At 42.4% G+C, this 19,198-nt stretch overlaps 1 protein-coding gene across 1 annotated transcript in view; it reads left to right on the top strand.

Annotated features, from left to right (window-relative positions):
• LOC121875763 (neuroendocrine convertase 2-like) overlaps positions 1 to 19,198 on the top strand; it is a 67,839-nt gene that overhangs the window by 28,695 nt on the left and 19,946 nt on the right. Inside the window, exons 3-6 of the mRNA XM_042380448.1 lie at positions 672 to 815; positions 11,522 to 11,630; positions 14,034 to 14,071; positions 16,134 to 16,210. Of these exons, the coding sequence (XP_042236382.1) occupies positions 672 to 815; positions 11,522 to 11,630; positions 14,034 to 14,071; positions 16,134 to 16,210 (368 nt within the window). The remainder of the gene's footprint in view (positions 1 to 671; positions 816 to 11,521; positions 11,631 to 14,033; positions 14,072 to 16,133; positions 16,211 to 19,198) is intronic.

Below are 19,198 nucleotides of genomic sequence, written 5' to 3'. Positions count from 1 at the left end.
GCCACATATTTTGTTTTACATCTTTTGTCTTCTAAGTCGTGAAATCGAAAAAAAAATCCTGTGTTACCGAAATTTTATAGACTTTTTGGTCATTAATTTACCAAACAATAAATTATGTATGACACTAATCCTTAATTTTATAATGTACCTTATGTGTTCTATCACTTGAAATGTACACCATTAAACGAGAGTAAATTATGTAACACTTCATCATATATAAAGATGAGTTGTGTGCTTTAAACAAACGTACTTACTTCACCTTGATGGGAAGGTATTTTTAGGGATCATATGAAACCCAATTTACGAGGAAGTAAAACTCGGGATATTTTATATGTGTTGGCATTTTACGTGTGTGCGTGTGTGTGTTGGAATTTTGCATGTTATTTTTTTAGGGATGTAAAAGCTTCGAAGGTCAACAGTGGGAGTTCAATATAGCTGATGTTTGAAGCTAAAATTCATTTTTTTTTCTATTGTGTAGGTTACCCCGGAGCTGACAGATCCGTCTTTCCCAACAGGCTAGAGAGACCCGTATTTTATGTCACATTAACAAACCATTATTTCCCGCAAGGTTCATTCACTAACTGTACATTTCCTTCCAGCTGCTCACTGATACTCTGTCATTTGGTTCACTAACACTCCCATAGGTTCATTAAGTTCTGTCTTTCCCGCAGGTTCACTCGGCGTACCAGCAGGCCGGGTTCAAGCGGGTGAAGCGCGGGTACAAGCCACTCAAGGTGGAGAACTTGGTGCCTCTCCACACCATTCAGAGTCATCAGGACCCCACCGACCCCTATTTCCACTACCAGTGGTATCTGGTGAGTACACCAACCTGTGTAGTGTATCCAGCTTTGTGTCATGTACCCAGGCCTGTGTATTACACCCAGCCCTGCTTAGTACACCTAGCTATTTCGTACACCAAGTATGTGTAAGTACAGTAGTAGTAGTGCTCTACACGAAGTTTAGTGGAATTAGTTTTTATCAAATTCAACGCGAGCAATGGCTACTGCAGGACAGAGGTTACAAATGGCTCTTTACAAACCTCAGTGGGCAGGTTGTTGTGGCATTAGATATTAGTACATAATATGTCCACGTAATGTTGTGGAGGAGTAGAGTACATTAATTAGTGTAAGTGGTGGGGACAAACCTTACCATCATTATTGCTGTGCTGTTATTCAACGTTTTTTATCAGCAGTGAAAAATTAGTGACCACTCCGTCAATTCAGGGACAATTACTTTAAAACTAGGCAGGCTTATCCAGACTTCATTTATAAGGATTATGTAAGATTAGCGACCAAAACCCCCAAAAGTTTTATATTTTGCATCATTTGATAGGGATCATAGGTCATAAGGACGCCTGAGGTGTTTATCCATTACTCTGCCGTAATTGAACTAATGCATAACTATACTGTATATAAATCATGGTCAAGAGATACCTTGGCACAGGCTTTGGTGTCCGTTTCTCCCTCTCACTTCAGCTTTCCCTCATCCCCCTACTCCTCTTCACCCCCTTCTTCCACTCACTGTTACTCTCCCACCCCCCTACACCCTTACACCCCACAGCTCCAACTTCGCCACTACTCCCCCCCTTACCACTACTCCCCCTCACCCCCTACTTCCCCTCACCCCCCACTCCCCTCACCCCCCCCACCCCCACCCCTCACCCCCACCCCTCACCCCCACCCCCACTCCCTCAGCTCCAGTAAATCTAATACTTTAGAGCCGCCCCCAGAATGCTCGACCTAATTCTCCGTAACATGATTGCTACCAGATCCTGCCTGTAGTGGGTGGGTGGGAGTGGGGTGGGTGGAATAAAATCTGTCTCCCTCACTGTTTTTTCTCTCTCTCTCTCTCTCTCTCTCTCTCTGTTGTCTGGTCTCCCTCCTGTCTCTTTCTGGGTCTCTCTCTCGGAAATATTATTGACCATGGTGAAGCATTCAGGAGGAGGGAGATTGACGCACACTTTGACAAGACCACACCCGACCTGACCTGACCTGACCTACAAGACCACCCACCCACCCACGTGACCCTACCCCTCGACGTCAATTTCTACTCTACGAAGGTAAAAGTTATCGCATTTATTTACGGTAGATCCACGGTGCAATTTCGCTGTCTTTTGTGTGTGTGTGTCTTTTGGGTCCGTAACTAGAGTGAATTTTTCTATGAATTTATAAGGCCATTGCATAAGGTTAGGTTAGGTTAGGTTAGGTTAGGTTATGATAAGTTGAGCTAAGTTATATGTTAGATTAAGTTATGATATATTAGGTTAAATAAGAACATAAGAATGGAGGAAACTGCAGCGGGCCTATTGACCCATACTGGGCAGTCCCGTTTATACCCAACCCCTATTGCTCATATAAGCATCCAACCTATGTTTGAAGCTATCCAGCGTATTCGAGTTAATGATGATATTTGGTAACTTGTTCCAATCATCCACTACTCTGTTTCCAAACCAGTGTTTACCTATTTCACGCCGAAATCTAAATTTGTCTAATTTAAAACCATTGTTACGAGTTCGCTCCTGGTTGGATAGTTTGAGTACCTTTGATTTGTTAGATTAAGTTATGTTAGGTTAGTTTATATTATGTGGAATGTTCTTCATAAATGGAAATATGAGAATACATCTAACTGGCTCACATAAGATGATAACCACCTACCAAATTACGGTGAGTTTACCTGAGTTATACTGTACGGTGTTGTAGGTACGGTCAGGGAATAAAATATAAATATAAGATCTCAGTGACTATAACCTAACCTATCCTAACCTAACCTAACCTCACCTCACTTAACTTTAACCTAATCAGACTTAATATAACCTAACCTAACCTCATAAATCCAATATACTGTAAATAACATTATTTCCCCTGGATAAAAGAACTGATCTCACGAGGAAAAAGTCTCACTACATTTTAGACGCCATCTTGTCAGCGATTTTTATACCGCCTTAAGAGAGAGCCAATTAGGAAGATAAATTTAGCTGACTAATCTTAATGAATCCTTTTGGGGGATCCTTTAGACTAACAGATGTCCTTATATCCTTCAACTCACCTCTCATGACCTAGTAGGAAGAAGATGATGACGATATTGTAGACATTTGAATAAAGGAGAAAACAATTTAATCTTGTGGTTTGGTAAAGGTCTGTTGACACTGGGGGGGGGGGGTGTTAGTCGTGCTTGTGGTGGTGAAAGTGTATCCAAAGAGGTGATTATCCCTGCATTTAAGTGGTGTTGAAAGGGTGGGTAAAGAAGTCTGTCTGTCTGTCTGTCTTTAGGGAGTTGGAGACCCTTTTAGGGAGTGAGTTGGGACACCCATTTAATCTCTCTCAGCTAATTTACACATTCCTCGGTTGGGCTAACTCAGGAAGCCTATCTTGTGGCTCGGGATGTTTTTACCTCATCCGTAAGTTTTGGTTCCCGTGGGTACCAAGAAAACACATAAATAGGTTTTCTCATCCTTAAGGATCCAAAAAAAATCCACTCGAGTTAGTTTATTTTTGGTTTGGCTTGATTAAAAAGCCATGACGTCACTAGTCTAGGAGAGAGGAAATGGAGGAGGAATGGAGAGAGGGAGAGAGGCGGGAAGAAGGGGAGCCGAAGCAAGAGGGGAGGGGAGGGGGATAAGAAAGGAGGGAAGATAAAGAGAGGGGGAGGGGGGTGTAGGATGTGTCAGTGCGATTGAGAGTAATGGTCTCTCCCCGCTGTGAGTAATTTCGTAATCTCATCCCAATGGAAGTCAAGTAAAGGGGAGGGGGGAGTGTTGAAGAGACCAAACGGGAAAATCAACTAAATTGGCACATAACTGGTAATGTTACAATGTATTACTGCGCCTCAACATCTACGGTCTTTAGGCGTGTAGTCTACGTTTGTAAATACACTGGTCATCCGCCACTAAAATTTAAAGATAAATACCTTTTTTCAGCTGGTTGCTCAGTATTTGACAGTCAGCTGGTAGATCGGCCTTTGGCAGTCAACTAGTAGACCAGTCTTTGGCAGTCAACTGGTAGACCAGTCTTTGGCAGTCAACTGGTAGACCAGTCTTTGACAGTCAACGGGTAGCCAAGTTTTCGGCCCATTACATACAAACATTGCCAACACGAGCATTCACCGGAGTCTCAAGTTTCACTTGCTTTCTGCCAGTAGTGGCGCTCTGTTACGGTGCAGTAGACACTTATTTTTTAATTTCTGGTGTTGGTGTTGGCTTGGGGTGACCGCCCTTACTGTTGGAGCCTGCACGGTGAGGGGAGATTTGCTGATGAGGATGCACCTAGTGTTTTAATTTTAGCTCGTGTGTGTGTGTGTGTGTGTGTGTGTGTGTGTGTGTGTGTGTGTGTGTGTGTGTGGCCTGACAACTCCTCGTACATGTAACGTCATGCTTCTGTCTGGGAAAATGTCTGGGATAATCCCTAGCGGTATGTTTTCATTCTTACCCACCTACACACCCTCCAGCTTTGTTCTATTCGTGAACGGTTGTTAAGCTAAGCGCATGTAACCACTCAGCTTGATGCAGGGATTACAGCCTCCTAAAACAAGGCGCCACCAACAAGAATAACACACAAGGATTACACATCAAGATTACTGCCTGGAGTCAACATTGACAAACCGTAATGGTTAACCAACTTTCAGTGAAGCATTAATTTCAACACTGTGAAGGTTTCTCGAATTATGGTGTTTCTCCACAGCTCAACCTCACTAACGACTCCAAGCGTACTCGACACCAGGTCAAAGGTTCGCAATATTATGCTCTTACGAACTGACATGTCCTTACTGGCACTGAAAATATATTTTCCCTGCTACAATATAACACATATTATGTGAATAAATAAATAGGTAAAAAGACGTTTCACGTCTATTGTAGGTTGTGGGGCAATGGTCGTTCATTATCTGTGTGTGGCGAGGAATGGAGCAACTGTGTCACCATTGTTTATCATCCGTTAGAAGCGATCCAGTGTACCGTGTTTAGTAGTTATTATTTTTATTACAAAGGCTTTGCTATGGCTCAGAATTATTCAATGTAAATAAATTTGCCTTAACTTTGTTTACGAGATAACCAAATATAGACGAGAAGGGAAACGGTAGGGCTTCCCTCCTACCGGGTAACGGGAAATGTCTGGATCAGTGCCGGCTCAGCCCTCATCTCTTCACCATCCTGTGCAACTGAGTGAACAATGAGTGAAGGTCCTACAAGGTACACTACACCCAGAACGGTGCTGCTATGCGCTGGCCCGTCACTAGATTCTGCAAGTGAGTGAAGGTCCTACTGGGTGGTGACGTAAGAGGTAGATGGCTGTGGTTTTCATATTTTTTTTAACTGATGCTGCTTAGAGTAGAGTAACCAGCGTTATGACATGAATCTAAAAGAAAATTATTGATCTAAGACATAATGGTGGTTGGGGAGCGGGGGTATGTGTGTGTCCCCGCGTGTGCGTTTAACAGTTTCTAAAAACCTTTTACAATATTTCTAGCAAAACACCTAAAATCGTTTCGATGTCTTGGTGCAGAGACGAGTTTTACAGCCTTATGGCTTATAGGGCTTTAATATCGTTCTAAAAGCACCTGAAAAAGACTGCACATTCACTCGTCCAGGCTGTCTGCACATTCAGCTATCCATACAAAGACGCTTGTATAACGCTTAGCTGAAAGTGCCTCACTCTACGTTGACGCAAATGCCATACCATTAATTATCTTACCATATATAGCCCCAGTGAATCGACGCGCTGAATGGCTGGCTAACGACCAATCAGTGAGGCTTGTATGCGGTGAGTCGACAAGCCATCATCTTGAGTCCTTGACCAAAGGGCAAAAATTTTCGTGCCAACAACAACACTTATCTGTGACGAAAGACTCCCACGTCCCAGAGCCTCTACACCCAACTCGCTCTACACCCAACACGCTCTACACCCTACACCCTCTATACCCTGCACCCTCTAAACCCTACAGTCTCTACACCCTACACCCTCTACACCCTACACCCTCTACACCCTCTACACCCTATAGCCTCTACACCCTACACCCCTTACACCCTACAGCCTCTACACCATCAGTGAGTCAGGTGAAGGAAGGGTTACTGTAGGTAGACTCACAGAACTCTCCAGTAAGCGAGCCATTCCACTCCCTCTTCCCTGTGTGCTGGGGACCTGAGATGGCCTTTATAAATATTCCCCTAAAGGTCCAACTCTCTCTCTCTCTCTCTCTCTCTCTCTCTCTCTCTCTCTCTCTCTCTCTCGTTATTATTATTGTTAGTTATTGAATTTAATATTTTCTGTGTATGGTTGTCAATGCATGTACAGTATAGACCACAGGGCCGCATTTGTGTATGATTAGCCCATTGAAAGGTGTACAACTGAACTAATTAAATTCATTCTGTAATCAAGGATCTTATCAGAGTTTCCAAGTTGGCATTATTACACTCTTTTGATGTGTGTGTGTGTGTGTGAGAAAGATATTTATAGCGTCAATTAGTCTCGTACTACGTCCCTGAACTCAGACTTGCGATAAAAATAAAATAAATAACAACAGTAAGAGTGACCTGACCTGACCTGACCTGACTTGACCTGACCTAACCAGGCTTACGGGCCAGGTTAGCGTAGAAATAGTTATAGAGCACTGTATATATACATTGTCTATATTCATGCTGCAGAGTTTATATACGTACCAATTGTAAACTTGTATGGCAATTTTACTGAAGAGGGGGTGTAGGAGGCGGGGGGAGGAAGAGGAGGAGGAGGAAGAGGAGGAAAGGTTAGTACAGGGGAAGAGAGAAGCAAGTCACTGAGGTGGTGTGTGGCTGACAGTTATACCAGCAGGGCGGGTATTGACGCTTCTGTTGCTGACGTATATATTGTTTCACCAGCAGGAGTCCTTATCTCCAGGCCTCTTCCTCTCCCTTCTTTATCTTCTTTCCTTACCTCCTCCTCCTCCCTCATTCCTTTCCTCCTCTCCCCTTCCCTTCTTCCCGTTCTCCCTTCCTTCCATTCTTCCCTTTCCTCCCTCCTCTCTCTCTCCTTCCCTTCCTCCTCTCCCTTCTTCCTTCCTCTTTTTCCTCCCTCCTCTTCCTCACTCCTTCCTTCCCTTCCCCCTCTCGCTCCCTACTTCCTTCCCTTCCCTTCCTCTTCCCCTTTCTCCTTCCTTCCTTATTTCCCTCCTTCCTTCCATTCCTCCTCTTCCAGCATCCCTTCTTTCCTGCCTTTTCTCCATGCCTTCCTCCTTCCTCTCCCTCCCTCCTTCCTTCTCTTCGCCGCTTCCTTCCTCCTCTTCGCCCCTTCCTTCCTCCTCTCCATTCCTAACTTCCTCTCAATCCCTTGAGTACAACGTTTCAACCCCTTGAGTACGATATCTTAACACTTTTAGTAAGGTAATCTATTCCCTTAAGTTCCAGACATAGTACTCAGAGGGTTAAGTCATCGTACTCACGGGGTTAACACACCTAGAGCCTCCCTCCCCATCAAACGATATCATTTATCCCGAAAGACCTGTTTTGCATATCACTTTGTCTTACACAACAATACTTATTTTTACCGTGTTTTTTTCCCACATAGCCTTGAGGAAAATTCTAGTATTTTTTATCAGTATTGTTGTTGGTAATATTATTATTATTATTATTATTATTATTATTATTATTATTATTATTGTTATTTTAATTATTATTATTATTGTTATTGTTATTGTACCTCGACCATGTAGACAATATGAAGAAAGTACCTCGACCGTACGCACTATTTGCCTCCAATTTCCGTCTCTCCGTCAGTCCTTCGGCCATGAGATTATCTCATTATCTTTCTCTCCTTGTGTGTCTTCTGTCTGTCCATCAGTGTTGAGTCTGTTTGTTTGTCTATTTCCTTGTTAACGACTCAATCCCCGTCTCTTTGCGTCCTTTTCTGTCTTCTGTTTACCCTTGCCTGTCTAAAACTACATGTTCGCCTATTTATCTATCAGTGTTGTCTTCATATCACCGTCTCTGATCCGTGTCGCCGTTCACCATAAAGCTGTTTCTATCTGTCCCAGTTTCACTCAATCTGCCTCTGTCCTACTGTTTGTCTGTTTCCTGTCTGCCCGCCACCCCGCCCCTCCCTACCCCCACCTCCTGTCTTTCACCCTGTCCATCACAAGAACTGGTCAGGTGCTGGTTATTTGATCAGGGGAGGGAGGGAAGGGGGGAACGGGAGGGGAGGGGGAGGAGCGGGGCGGGGCTGGGAGTAAGGGAGGGGGGAGTAAAGGAGGAGGAATAGGGAGGGAGAGAGAGGGGGAGGGGCGGGGCGGGGAGGAACGGAGTGAAAGAGGGGGAAAATGAGGGAGGGAGGGAAGGGAAGGGTCGGGAGTGAAGAAGGGAGGGAGAAGGGTAGTAAGGGACGATCATTCACTCGTAGCGTCAATATTACCCCCTTTGTTGACTGGAAGTAATTGGTTCGTGGTACTGCTCATTATCCTGACAAATTCATCGTATTTCATTATAGGACTCTGAACTGTGATGTTCCGGCTGTCTGTGAGTCTTTATACACCATTTTTTTTATTAATATACAGTATATGAATGTGCATATATACATATTCATATATCGCTGAATGTTGAAACGTCACCGATAAAACAAAACATATCCAGTTGTATCTATTGACACGTTGCGATTTGTCCATATTGTGAGTGTCGGCGCTAGATTTTGTCACTGTTGTTGTTGTTGCTTTTGAGGGGGGGGGGGATTCTTTGGAGTGGTGGTGACGTTTATCATTCCCATACGGCATGAACTGCGTATTTCTGCGGTTAATGAGGTGCCCCGCTTTGTCCAACCACGAGATCAGTCGATTTTTCGTCGTTTGGGTGTTCATAGTTTCTTCCGACCAGCATCTTTTCAACTAGTCAGGCATACATACATCTTCAACTAGCCAGACATTCATTTCAAACTAGCCAGACATATATTTATTGAACTAACGGATATATTTAGCAGGTATTCTCATTATGGATCATTGGTAATCTCGATGTCTGTCTGTTGATCTTGTCTACTCACGTATCTCAGTTATTAGCATATCACCAACAAGTAGACGTTATTCTGTAAAGTTTGATATGAATTCTTCTCAGGGGATGAAGTTTTCCCTGTGATAATGTCTTTGTGTTTTGTGTGTCTAGGGGGAGTGTTCCTCCATTGTAGGACTCCAACGGAATTTTGTCAAACTCACCTTTAATTTTTGTGCCCTCAAAACTGTATAGATCGTCGACCAGTGAGTCTTATAGTATATCGAGCTCCGGGCCTCACACTCCACACTGTGTATCACATGACTGGTATACTGTACATACACTGGGCTACTACCCGACTGGTGACTGTCTCATAACGTGAGACCAATTCCCTGCTGGCTCATATTAGCGGTATATCTCGGCTGACGGCCTTACAAGCGCGCAGAGTCTGCGGGAAATTTTACCCAGGGTTGGTGAGTTATTCTGAGAACGACGCCCTGGTCTTATCAGGCGCCTCCAGCTGCACCCCTCTCACTGCCTCCTTCACCTCCACCACACGCACTCTCTCCACTACAGCGTCCACCTCTTTCACGTCACAGCTGGCATCACCTTTCTCCTCCACTCTTCACCTACACCACATGCACTCTCTCCACTCCAATGCCCACCTCTTTCACACCGCCGTTAGCTGTCCCTCTTCCTGTCTCATTCACCTTCTCCACTCTTATTCCTCTCCGCTTAGTGTCTACCACCACCCCTCTCCCCCGCCACATCAGCCGAACTCATAGTAATGTACATACGTGTTGCTCTTTTTCCACTTGTCTGCCTTTTGGCTTAGGAACCTTAGCTATATACTTCTTCGTTTCTTCTATCTGTACAATACTCCACACCACTACAGACCTACACCCCTTAACTCTATACTTTGTTTAGACAATTTTATCACAAGCTTCGACTGAAAGGCTATAACAGGATTCGAGTTTGGTGGAAATATTGGTATTAAGTTAAATATTTAAATTGGTGGACAGGGCTACCACAGATTAAATTGAGAATGGTAGAAAATTGCCAAAGGATTTAAGAGTATTGGGGGGGGGGGCTATAATGTTATTTAGTTATAGTGGAAAATTGGGGCATTGGTTTCAAAATTGAGTCTGAAACCAACGAAGCGAACCTGAGGGAGTGGGTGTGTGTTGTTGGAGGGAGTGGGTGTGTGTTGTTGGAGGGAGTGGGTGTGTGTTGTTGGAGGGAGTGAGTGTATGTTGTTGGAGGGAGTGAGTGTGTGTTGTTGGAGGGAGTGGGTGTGTGTTGTTGGAGGGAGTGAGTGTGTGTTGTTGGAGGGAGTGAGTGTGTGTTGGAGGGAGTGAGTGTGTGTTGTTGGAGGGAGTGAGTGTGGATGGGAGAAGGTGAGTCGTGTGGTGTGTGATATAGGTGGGGAAGGGTGTGTGTTCTGGGAAGGAAAAGGTATGTGGTGTGGGACAGAGTGAATGAGTGAGTGTGTTGTATGAGAGTGGGAGGACGGTGGTGCGAGAGGGAGTGAGTGTGTTGTGTGGGAGGAAGAGGAAGGTGAACTGAGAGGGATTAAGTGCGGGGTGTGGGAGTTAACGTGTGTTGAGGAAGGGAGTAGTAGCGAGGGGAGAAGTGTGTGGTCAGGAAGGACTGAGAAGAGGGAGGGAAGCTGCGGGAGAAGCTCGTGTAGAAGGTTTGAGATCCATGAACAGGTGCAGGAGGGGTCATGGCGGTGGAGGGAAGATAAGAACCTAATCAAGAAGGCTTCGCCACAATGTTCTTGCGTGATGACACGGCAGCATATCCTCCATTTTTTCTCTTCCCTCCACCTCTTATTAATTCACAGCTTCTCTCAATTTGCTTCTGATTTATTCTAAGAGCTGGGGTGTGGTGACCCAGTGGATACAACGACTCGTCCCTTGTTCTAAGAGTCCCTGGTTTGCATTCGCGGGACCTACAGTCAGCACATCTGTAAACAGCTATCTTAACTTTACAGATGAAGTGAAGGGAATCTTTCTTATATAACGAAAAGGGTGTACTGTACCCACACTGGCCATAAGGGAGCCACGCTCACTTCCACTACTCAAAAGAAAAACACCACGAAGCTCGAGAGATAAATATGGTTTTGACAACCTTAACAGATTCTGTATATGTGACGCCACCTGAGGCTCTATCAAATTACGCTAAATTTGTTTTCCTGCTGCTAAAGCTATTTGGTGTTGGTGTCGTGTTATCTAGTTAGGCCGTGTCGGGTGTTGAGTAATGTGGTCACAGCTGAGGGTGTGTATGGAAGCTGTCAAAGAAAATATTTAAAAAAAATAATAATAAGAAATGTTTTACTAGTGGGGGATTACTTACACATACAGTATATCACTGACTGACTTATGCTGTTAAGCTGTCGACTCTTGCTTGACACTCACTCACGCCTCACAGCTCTGAACAACTATCACACAGACACAAGGCCGATAGCTAGCAGCTAACAATAAGACGAACGTAAGGACCAGTGGCGAGAACAAACAATACTTATTACTTATATAATTACCAACGTTAACACTAACACTAATCTCTGATATTTTGTCCCCGCAGAAAAACACTGGTCAGAATGGCGGGAAACCTCGCCTGGACCTCAATGTGGAGGCTGCCTGGGCTCAGGGCTTCACCGGCCGCAACGTCACCACCGCCATCATGGACGATGGTAACTACACACCATCTTGTGGCGATGTTGATAGTGTACAGTGTGCCTCTCTACTACTTTTATAACAATATGTCAAATTGACTTTCTTGGTGTAGTTTTATATATATATATATATATTATATATATATATATATATATATATATATATATATATATATATATATATATATATATATATATATATATATATAGTCCATATAACACGGACTTGAACATAAAATCAACAACCTCACCAGCCAGGACTCGAACCCTTGACCTACTGTGTGTGACCAGGGAATGTTACCGCCCAAACCACAAGGACACTAAAAGCAATCTAGACTATGTTATATATATATATATATATATATATATATATATATATATATATATATATATATATATATATATATAAACAATACCTTACAAGTCGGAAATCAAACCCTGGACCTCTGCGTGTGAACAGGGATCACTACCATTCACAGGGAACACTACCACCGCTGTTCTTGTTAGCTTTGATTCTTATATTCCATGAAGTGTGTTTTATCTTCTTCATGGCCATAATAACCTTACAAAGAGACGATGAATGAGGTTTACCATCACTGTGACCAAGATAACTGACTTAACTCCGCTTCTGTTTGGCCGTAATGTCTCGGGACGGTTTAAATTGGCCAAATTATTACAGGTATTGATTTTTTTTTGTCAGCACGGATGCCGCCATTCCTCACCTGATTCATATTTTCTCGAGCGTGAGGCATGTTTCTTTCACGTGCTGGTTAATACAGTCAGTGGTCAATTCTTGAGCACCAAAGTTTCTCTTTTGCATCATATTATGCCACTGTCATGACTGTGAGATGTACCAACCTTCCAGTCCACTTAGCTTCCAGCCCAGCTCCTACACACACACTCTCTCTTCTACTACTACAATTAAAAATGGCCTCCAGCCTCCCTCAATAGCCACACCATCGCTGCCATTTTATTACCTTAAAATTAACTATCCTAATACATAAGTAGCTACTCTGGCTGTGTTGAGTTAGTTGAGCTGCAGATCTATGAGGCATTCAGTGACTGTTGCCTCAACTATTTTGCTGTCACTCGGAATAGAGTATGACTATCATCCAACTATGATACAATGATATGATTTATTAAAGATGTCACCTTCGTTAGTGAGCTCTGGAGTGACTCGAGAGTCCGATATGGGATCGGCAGAGCCATCCACAGATGTTGCACGTGTAGAGGGCTACATCTAGTGTGGGAGGGGCGGCGACAGCATCTTTCCAGTGCTCGCATTTGTATGCCTCAGTATACAGTCAGGTTAACTTGAAAGTATTGACACCTTTTCATGTGGTGCTCCTCCAAGCGTTATGGCGTGGAGTGATCGTCTCCCAGGTGAGGGGGTCGATTTGACACCTTTTCAGGTCTGTCTTAAGACTATATGTATACCTTTTCCGTTGCCCATCAGCGTTACGTTTACCATTTGTTAGGTGATGGAAAGTAGCTGCTTTGGCAGGCTTCTGTTGTCCATGCAGGAAACACGGCCTGAACTTATTCTGTTTCATCGTAAGTGCCACCTACACTACCAGCCCCACTAAGTTGACTGTCCCCCTGTTCTCTCTGCCCCACCCATGGAATCTGTCCTCCACTGCCCTTCCTCCTGCTTTCTCCATACTTGTACACATACAATAGTTGTTCATGGATAATGGTAGCCTCGATGCTCTTACAGTTAGTGTCAGCAAGAATACTGGCATTTGTTCTCTTGTCTTCCCAGCGAACTTAGAAGATGGAACGTAAACTACGTTAATGAAAGTTTTCGAGTGCCTTGAGGTGCCTCCTATATGTGACCTATGTCTCACTGCCTTACAGCAAGGTGGGACGGATCACTGCTCGATATACCTGTACGTGGAACTTTGCAGATAATTTCAGCTCCCTACAGCTGAACACATGTTTATGGAGTCTGCCAAAGGCTTGAGATGCACATCTGATCCGATGTTGAATCTCTTCAACAATGTCCGCAGTAGTGGACAGGTGGGAGCCAGGATGCTGAAAGTGGTTAACATTAGAGAGGGTAGTACCATTAACCTGGATGGATGGTGGAGGTGTGGCTGAACACACACACACACACCTACATCCCTTGTCTGTCACATAATATATACTGCAGTAACATTATATGAATAAATAGAAACCATTATAGGGAACTCTTTTTGAACTCAGTACATTTTGTTTCCACATCTTTTATTTTTCAAGAGAAGTGTGAAGCGACAGGGCCTCGAAGCTGTTTAATTATCATAAGTTAAATCCCTATAACAGTATTTGTGTCATTGGGAGTTTTGAGGGCAAAGGCTGGAGTGGTGGCAGTCACAGCATAATACTGATAACTCTGTCTCTCCTCACACATTGCACATCCTCATGTTCTCTCTCTGTTTGCAGGCATCGACTACATGCACCCAGACCTCCGCAATAACTATGTGAGTACTCCTTTCATCTTGAATACCACATTGAACCTTGAGGGCAAAAGGCTGAGAAGTGGTAGAATGGATGACAAGAGCATACAGTACTGTATATGCATAGCAATGAAAAGTAGAGAGGAAAAGATGATGTGAATGAACCTTTTTGATACAGTAAAGAAGAATAATTATACTGTACCAGGAAAAGTGTGTGGTAGTCATTGTTGAGAGATTGTGACAAAATAGAGTGTGTTAGGAGAAGAGTACAGTGGGTTCAGAATGGAACTGGGCATGTGGATCAAGTCTTTATTTTAAGGTGTAGTTTTTATAAATTATTTGTTACGTTGTGATAAGAAAAAATGTCTTACCCAAAATATAATTATATCAAAGATGGTAGTATAGGTTTTCCATGGATATTACACTAGTTTTATGGATGGGGTAGTGAGATAGGTGAATGCAAGAATATGGAGAAGTATGCACAGTTTAGTACATAGTGAAATGGGGCACACTTGTAAGGTGAGTCAGCTTGTGTTTGCAGGTGACAATGCTCTGCTGGGAAGAAAAAAAAATATTAAGTGAATAAGTTTAGATGTGTGTGTGTGTGTGTGTGTGTGTGTGTGTGTGTGTGTGTGTGTGTGTGTGTGTGTGTGTGTGTGTGTGTGTGTGTGTGTGTGTGTGTGTGTGTGTGTGTGTGTGTGTGTGTGTGTGTGTGTGTGTGTGTGTGTGTGTGTGTGTGTGTGTGTGTGTGTGTGTGTGTGTGTGTGTGTGTGTGTGTGTGTGTGTGTGTGTGTGTGTGTGTGTGTGTGTGTGTGTGTGTGTGTGTGTGTGTGTGTGTGTGTGTGTGTGTGTGTGTGTGTGTGTGTGTGTGTGTGTGTGTGTGTGTGTGTGTGTGTGTGTGTGTGTGTGTGTGTGTGTGTGTGTGTGTGTGTGTGTGTGTGTGTGTGTGTGTGTGTGTGTGTGTGTGTGTGTGTGTGTGTGTGTGTGTAGGAAGAAAAATTATTGGAGAATGTGACAAAAGTAAAATGTGCTAAGGGACACAAGGAGAAATAGAAAGAAGGAAGTAAAGTGTTTCAAATATCTATTCGTGAAAATGTGTTAGCAAAGAGAACAAAGAGTGATGAATTGAGTTACTGGGTTGTGGAGTGAAAGATATTAAGGGATGTACAGTATTCAAAAGTGAAGGGATAAAGAGAATAGTATCAAAGGATGTATGTACGGAGAAATGATTAAACAGACATGATAATATGTATTTGAAGTTTGGACTAGGATGAAAGAGGAAAAAGCAAATTAAAAGTGTGAAACATGACATGTTAAAAATCAATGTGTGGGATGAATGAGAAACCGAGAATGAGAAATACATTACCTAAATAAGGAAGTGATGTCGAACAGAAAGCTGACTAGGATTTACCAAAGTGATACTGTATCAAAATATTGAAAGAATGGGAATTAAAACATTGGTAAACAAGAGTGTATAACTCTGAGGTGGGTGGTTGGAGGGAGGTGAAGCCAAGAAGGAGGTGGAAGAATGGACGTGCCACACGCTGATGAAAGATGCTGGGTTTTGTGAGGTGACACATAAGCCAGATATCTTGAAACTTTATTGTGAAAGGGGGAATACCATAACACAATAAATCTGTGACAGTACTGTATAGTGAGATTGATTGAATGACAGCGAATGAGGGGAGAGTCTGTTTGTCTTTGAGTCTGCCCACCCAGCAGTATTACAGGAAAAGGCTTAGAAGAATGAAACAAAACTGAGTCATCCTTTAAATTTGAAAGTACAGTATCAGATATGTTACGAATACCGTGATAAAGTTCCTATGGCAATAGTACCGTATGTCCGCCATATATACACATCCAAATGTGTTCGTTGATATTTTGGGGCTGACACACATTGTAAACTTTCCAATACTGTAATTAGCTTTGTTCTAGCAATTAGAGTGAATAAAACACCAATATTTATTGTTATTAAAAGGCCTGAAAGTTATGCTCTTACCAACAATGTACAAAAGTGTATATTATCCTATAAACAATAGTTAATATTTTTTATTGAGCTAAGAATTACTGTTTTTCTCCCCTACAGAACGCTCGAGCCAGTTGGGATTTCAGCAGCAACGATCCTTTCCCATTTCCTCGCTACACTGATGATTGGTTCAACAGGTTAGTCCCATACCTCCCTTACTCTAATCACGGAGTTCCTTTGTCAGGCCATCATTAGTCACCAGTCTAAAGGAAATATAGTAAAGATTGCCGTTTTGTTTTGTGTGTGTGATGCATTCACCTACCGGTATATAGTTCTATAACTAAATTTCTTTCGTGAATACAAAAGTTTTATGTAGTTATTCTTGCACCAACAATGATATACAAATAAAATAAATAAATAAAAAAGTTATACGATTTGCATATGTCATCGGCATCATCTCAGTCCGCGCCTAAGTCGACAAGAGTCTGGCAAAAGCAATAACCTATCGAAAACGGCCGACACAGCAACTCCAAACTTTGCCAAACTTTAAGAAAAGGGCCACGTCTCTCCCGCTTAACTTGTGGACGGGTCCTCACACTTGACGGATTTCTCTTTCAATTTACTATTAACAAGTACGAGAGGCGGATGATGGGAGGTGGGGGGTAGGGTGGAAGAGGGGAGGTGAGGTGTAGGGTGGAGGTGAGGGGTAGGGTAGAGGATAGGTGATGAAGCAGTAAGGTGGAGGAAGGGAAGTGAGGGGTAGGGTGGGGGATAGGAAGTGAGGGGGTAGGGAGGAAGAGGGGGTAGTGGTAGCAAGTCCAGTACACAGGTTAAGGGGGAAATGAGATGGCAAGAGGCAGAATGATGGATTGGAATGAAACAGATGAATGACAAAACAAAAAACACTGAAGTATACTAAAATAAATTAGAAATAACAAAGATGTGGAGTAATAGCAGTGTGCAATATACAGGTATGGGTGAATAAATATTTAAGGAAAATAGATGAAAGAAAATGCAGGTGAAAATTCATGAGTAGAATATTGAAGAGGGAGAGCTGATGGTGAGATGGAAGTGGTGGACACATGTATCCACGCCTGAACGTATTCTGTTTCATCTTAAGTGCCATCTACACTACCTGCCCCACTATGTTGACTGTCCTTCTGTTCTCTGTGCCCCACCCATGGAATCTGTCCTCCACTGCCCATCCTCCTGCTTTGTCCATACTCGTATCTTCTTAATCTGCCTGTTCTATGTGTATCGGCCCATTATCCCTGCCTAATTATCGAAGGGCGTTAACCTCGTACCTTTCCTTGCCACCCAACACTTCTACCCCTGTGCCCCCTTCCCTCCCCCTTCTCCACACTTCACTACCAAATCTTATTTTAATCATTAGTTTTCAGTCTTTCATCTTTACTGAAAACAATATCCAGGTAATTAAAACTTGTGAGGTATTTGTACCAGGGTTGTTCAAAGACTGTTCCTGCCGCACTGAAGGGAAAATTAATTTTCTGATTGGTGGTTATTTTGCCTCGTTAGGATCAATGGGTTTAATCATAAGAGGATTACTTCACATAAGGTCATTTACCTACAACTTTCTGAAAGGTAACTGGACTTGCAGGCAAGATACAGTTTCTGGGTTATGTGGTTATACTGTTTTCTCTGTGCCACTGGTTACATGCATGCTGAGACTGGGTGCAATTGTCCTGTTACAAAGTTACTGACTTTTGGCACCTGTGTTGTTGACCCTCATAGCCCACCTACACACACTCATCCCTCTCTCTCATCCAAGTGAGGTATCCTCACAGTCACTTCACAAATGCTCCACTTCCTTCCTCCCTCCATTCAACCCCTGGCAAATTTTTCACCTTTGTGACAAAGGACTGGCTGCATTCAGTCCTGTTATTTGTGAACATTTAATGTCACAAATATTGTCTTGGATGTGCTTCTGTGTTGTGATCTGTACAATAACTAAAAGCGACAACCCTGACTAGAAAAACTCATGAAATCAAGAGTTTCAGCCATAATTCAAGAAAACTTCCTTTACAGATCTTATTATCCTGTTAATGATATAGTTTCTCTGATCAAAAGGATTTCTAAAATTATATATTGTACTGTACTGTATATATATATATATATATATATATATATATATATATATATATATATATATATATATATATATATATATATCAGTAATTACGATTATATAATAATATACTTACAAATTTCATCTGCTGTAGCTCAAAATAAATATTTTGGTTGTTGTCAGTCAAAAATTTAAACTAATCACTGGCAGACAATGTTTACTTTTGTGAAATTGGTGATCAGAATTAATTTCGATAAGATAAATGAGGGTAACCTGGAGTGTGGGGTGAGGTGGAGAACGACACCACTGTCGTGCTCCATAACCTTACAACTCGCTCTCATTGATTGATTTATGTTTTTTCATTTAAAAATTATTATACATATGAACTTTGGCTTAGTATACATGCAAATAGTACTGTATTGATATATAAACAGTGGCAAATATCATGTCGATTCAAACCTAAGATTGGTAAGACTGTCATTAGAGGCTTGCTTTCATTGTTAAGAACTGTGATGCCCCCACACTCAAAAAAATTAATATCATGCATTACGGACTGGTCGACAGATGCACACACGTGGACGAGTTTAAAATTTATATTCCCTTTAACCTTTGGTGGAAGAATGAAGAAGCTTCTTTCACGAGGAGTTTAGTAGATATGCTATTTATCGACAGTCTGTGAGGAAACATCTATAATATATATGCAAGTTCCACGATATGGGCATAAGTAAGTTGAGAAGACATAAACTGCTTGTCCATCACATACAGTACTGTATAATCCATTCACTATTTTATGCAATAAATGGCCATTACTTGTTTATCTACATGTAAGGTAGAATAATTATTTGTTTAAATAACTTATTGTAAAAGCAATTGAAATTGACTCTACAGTTATGGTTTTAAACCTCGAACACAACAGTGAGCGAAGTTTTGCAGGTTTACAGTAAGGAGGTTTGGTGATGGCCTGCCCAGAAGTGGGACAGTGTACTCCAAAAAATTATCAAGCAGTATCTACAATGCACAACTATAAAATTTGATTATGAGAAGGGTTGTTAACACTTTTACTTTTATCCTCTTCACCACTAATCGACTTGTTAACCAC

This window comes from Homarus americanus, unplaced genomic scaffold, assembly GCF_018991925.1.
Source record: "Homarus americanus isolate GMGI-L3 unplaced genomic scaffold, GMGI_Hamer_2.0 scaffold22250, whole genome shotgun sequence".
In the NCBI taxonomy this organism is placed as follows: domain Eukaryota; kingdom Metazoa; phylum Arthropoda; class Malacostraca; order Decapoda; family Nephropidae; genus Homarus; species Homarus americanus.
This window is presented reverse-complemented; position numbering and strand designations above follow the sequence as displayed.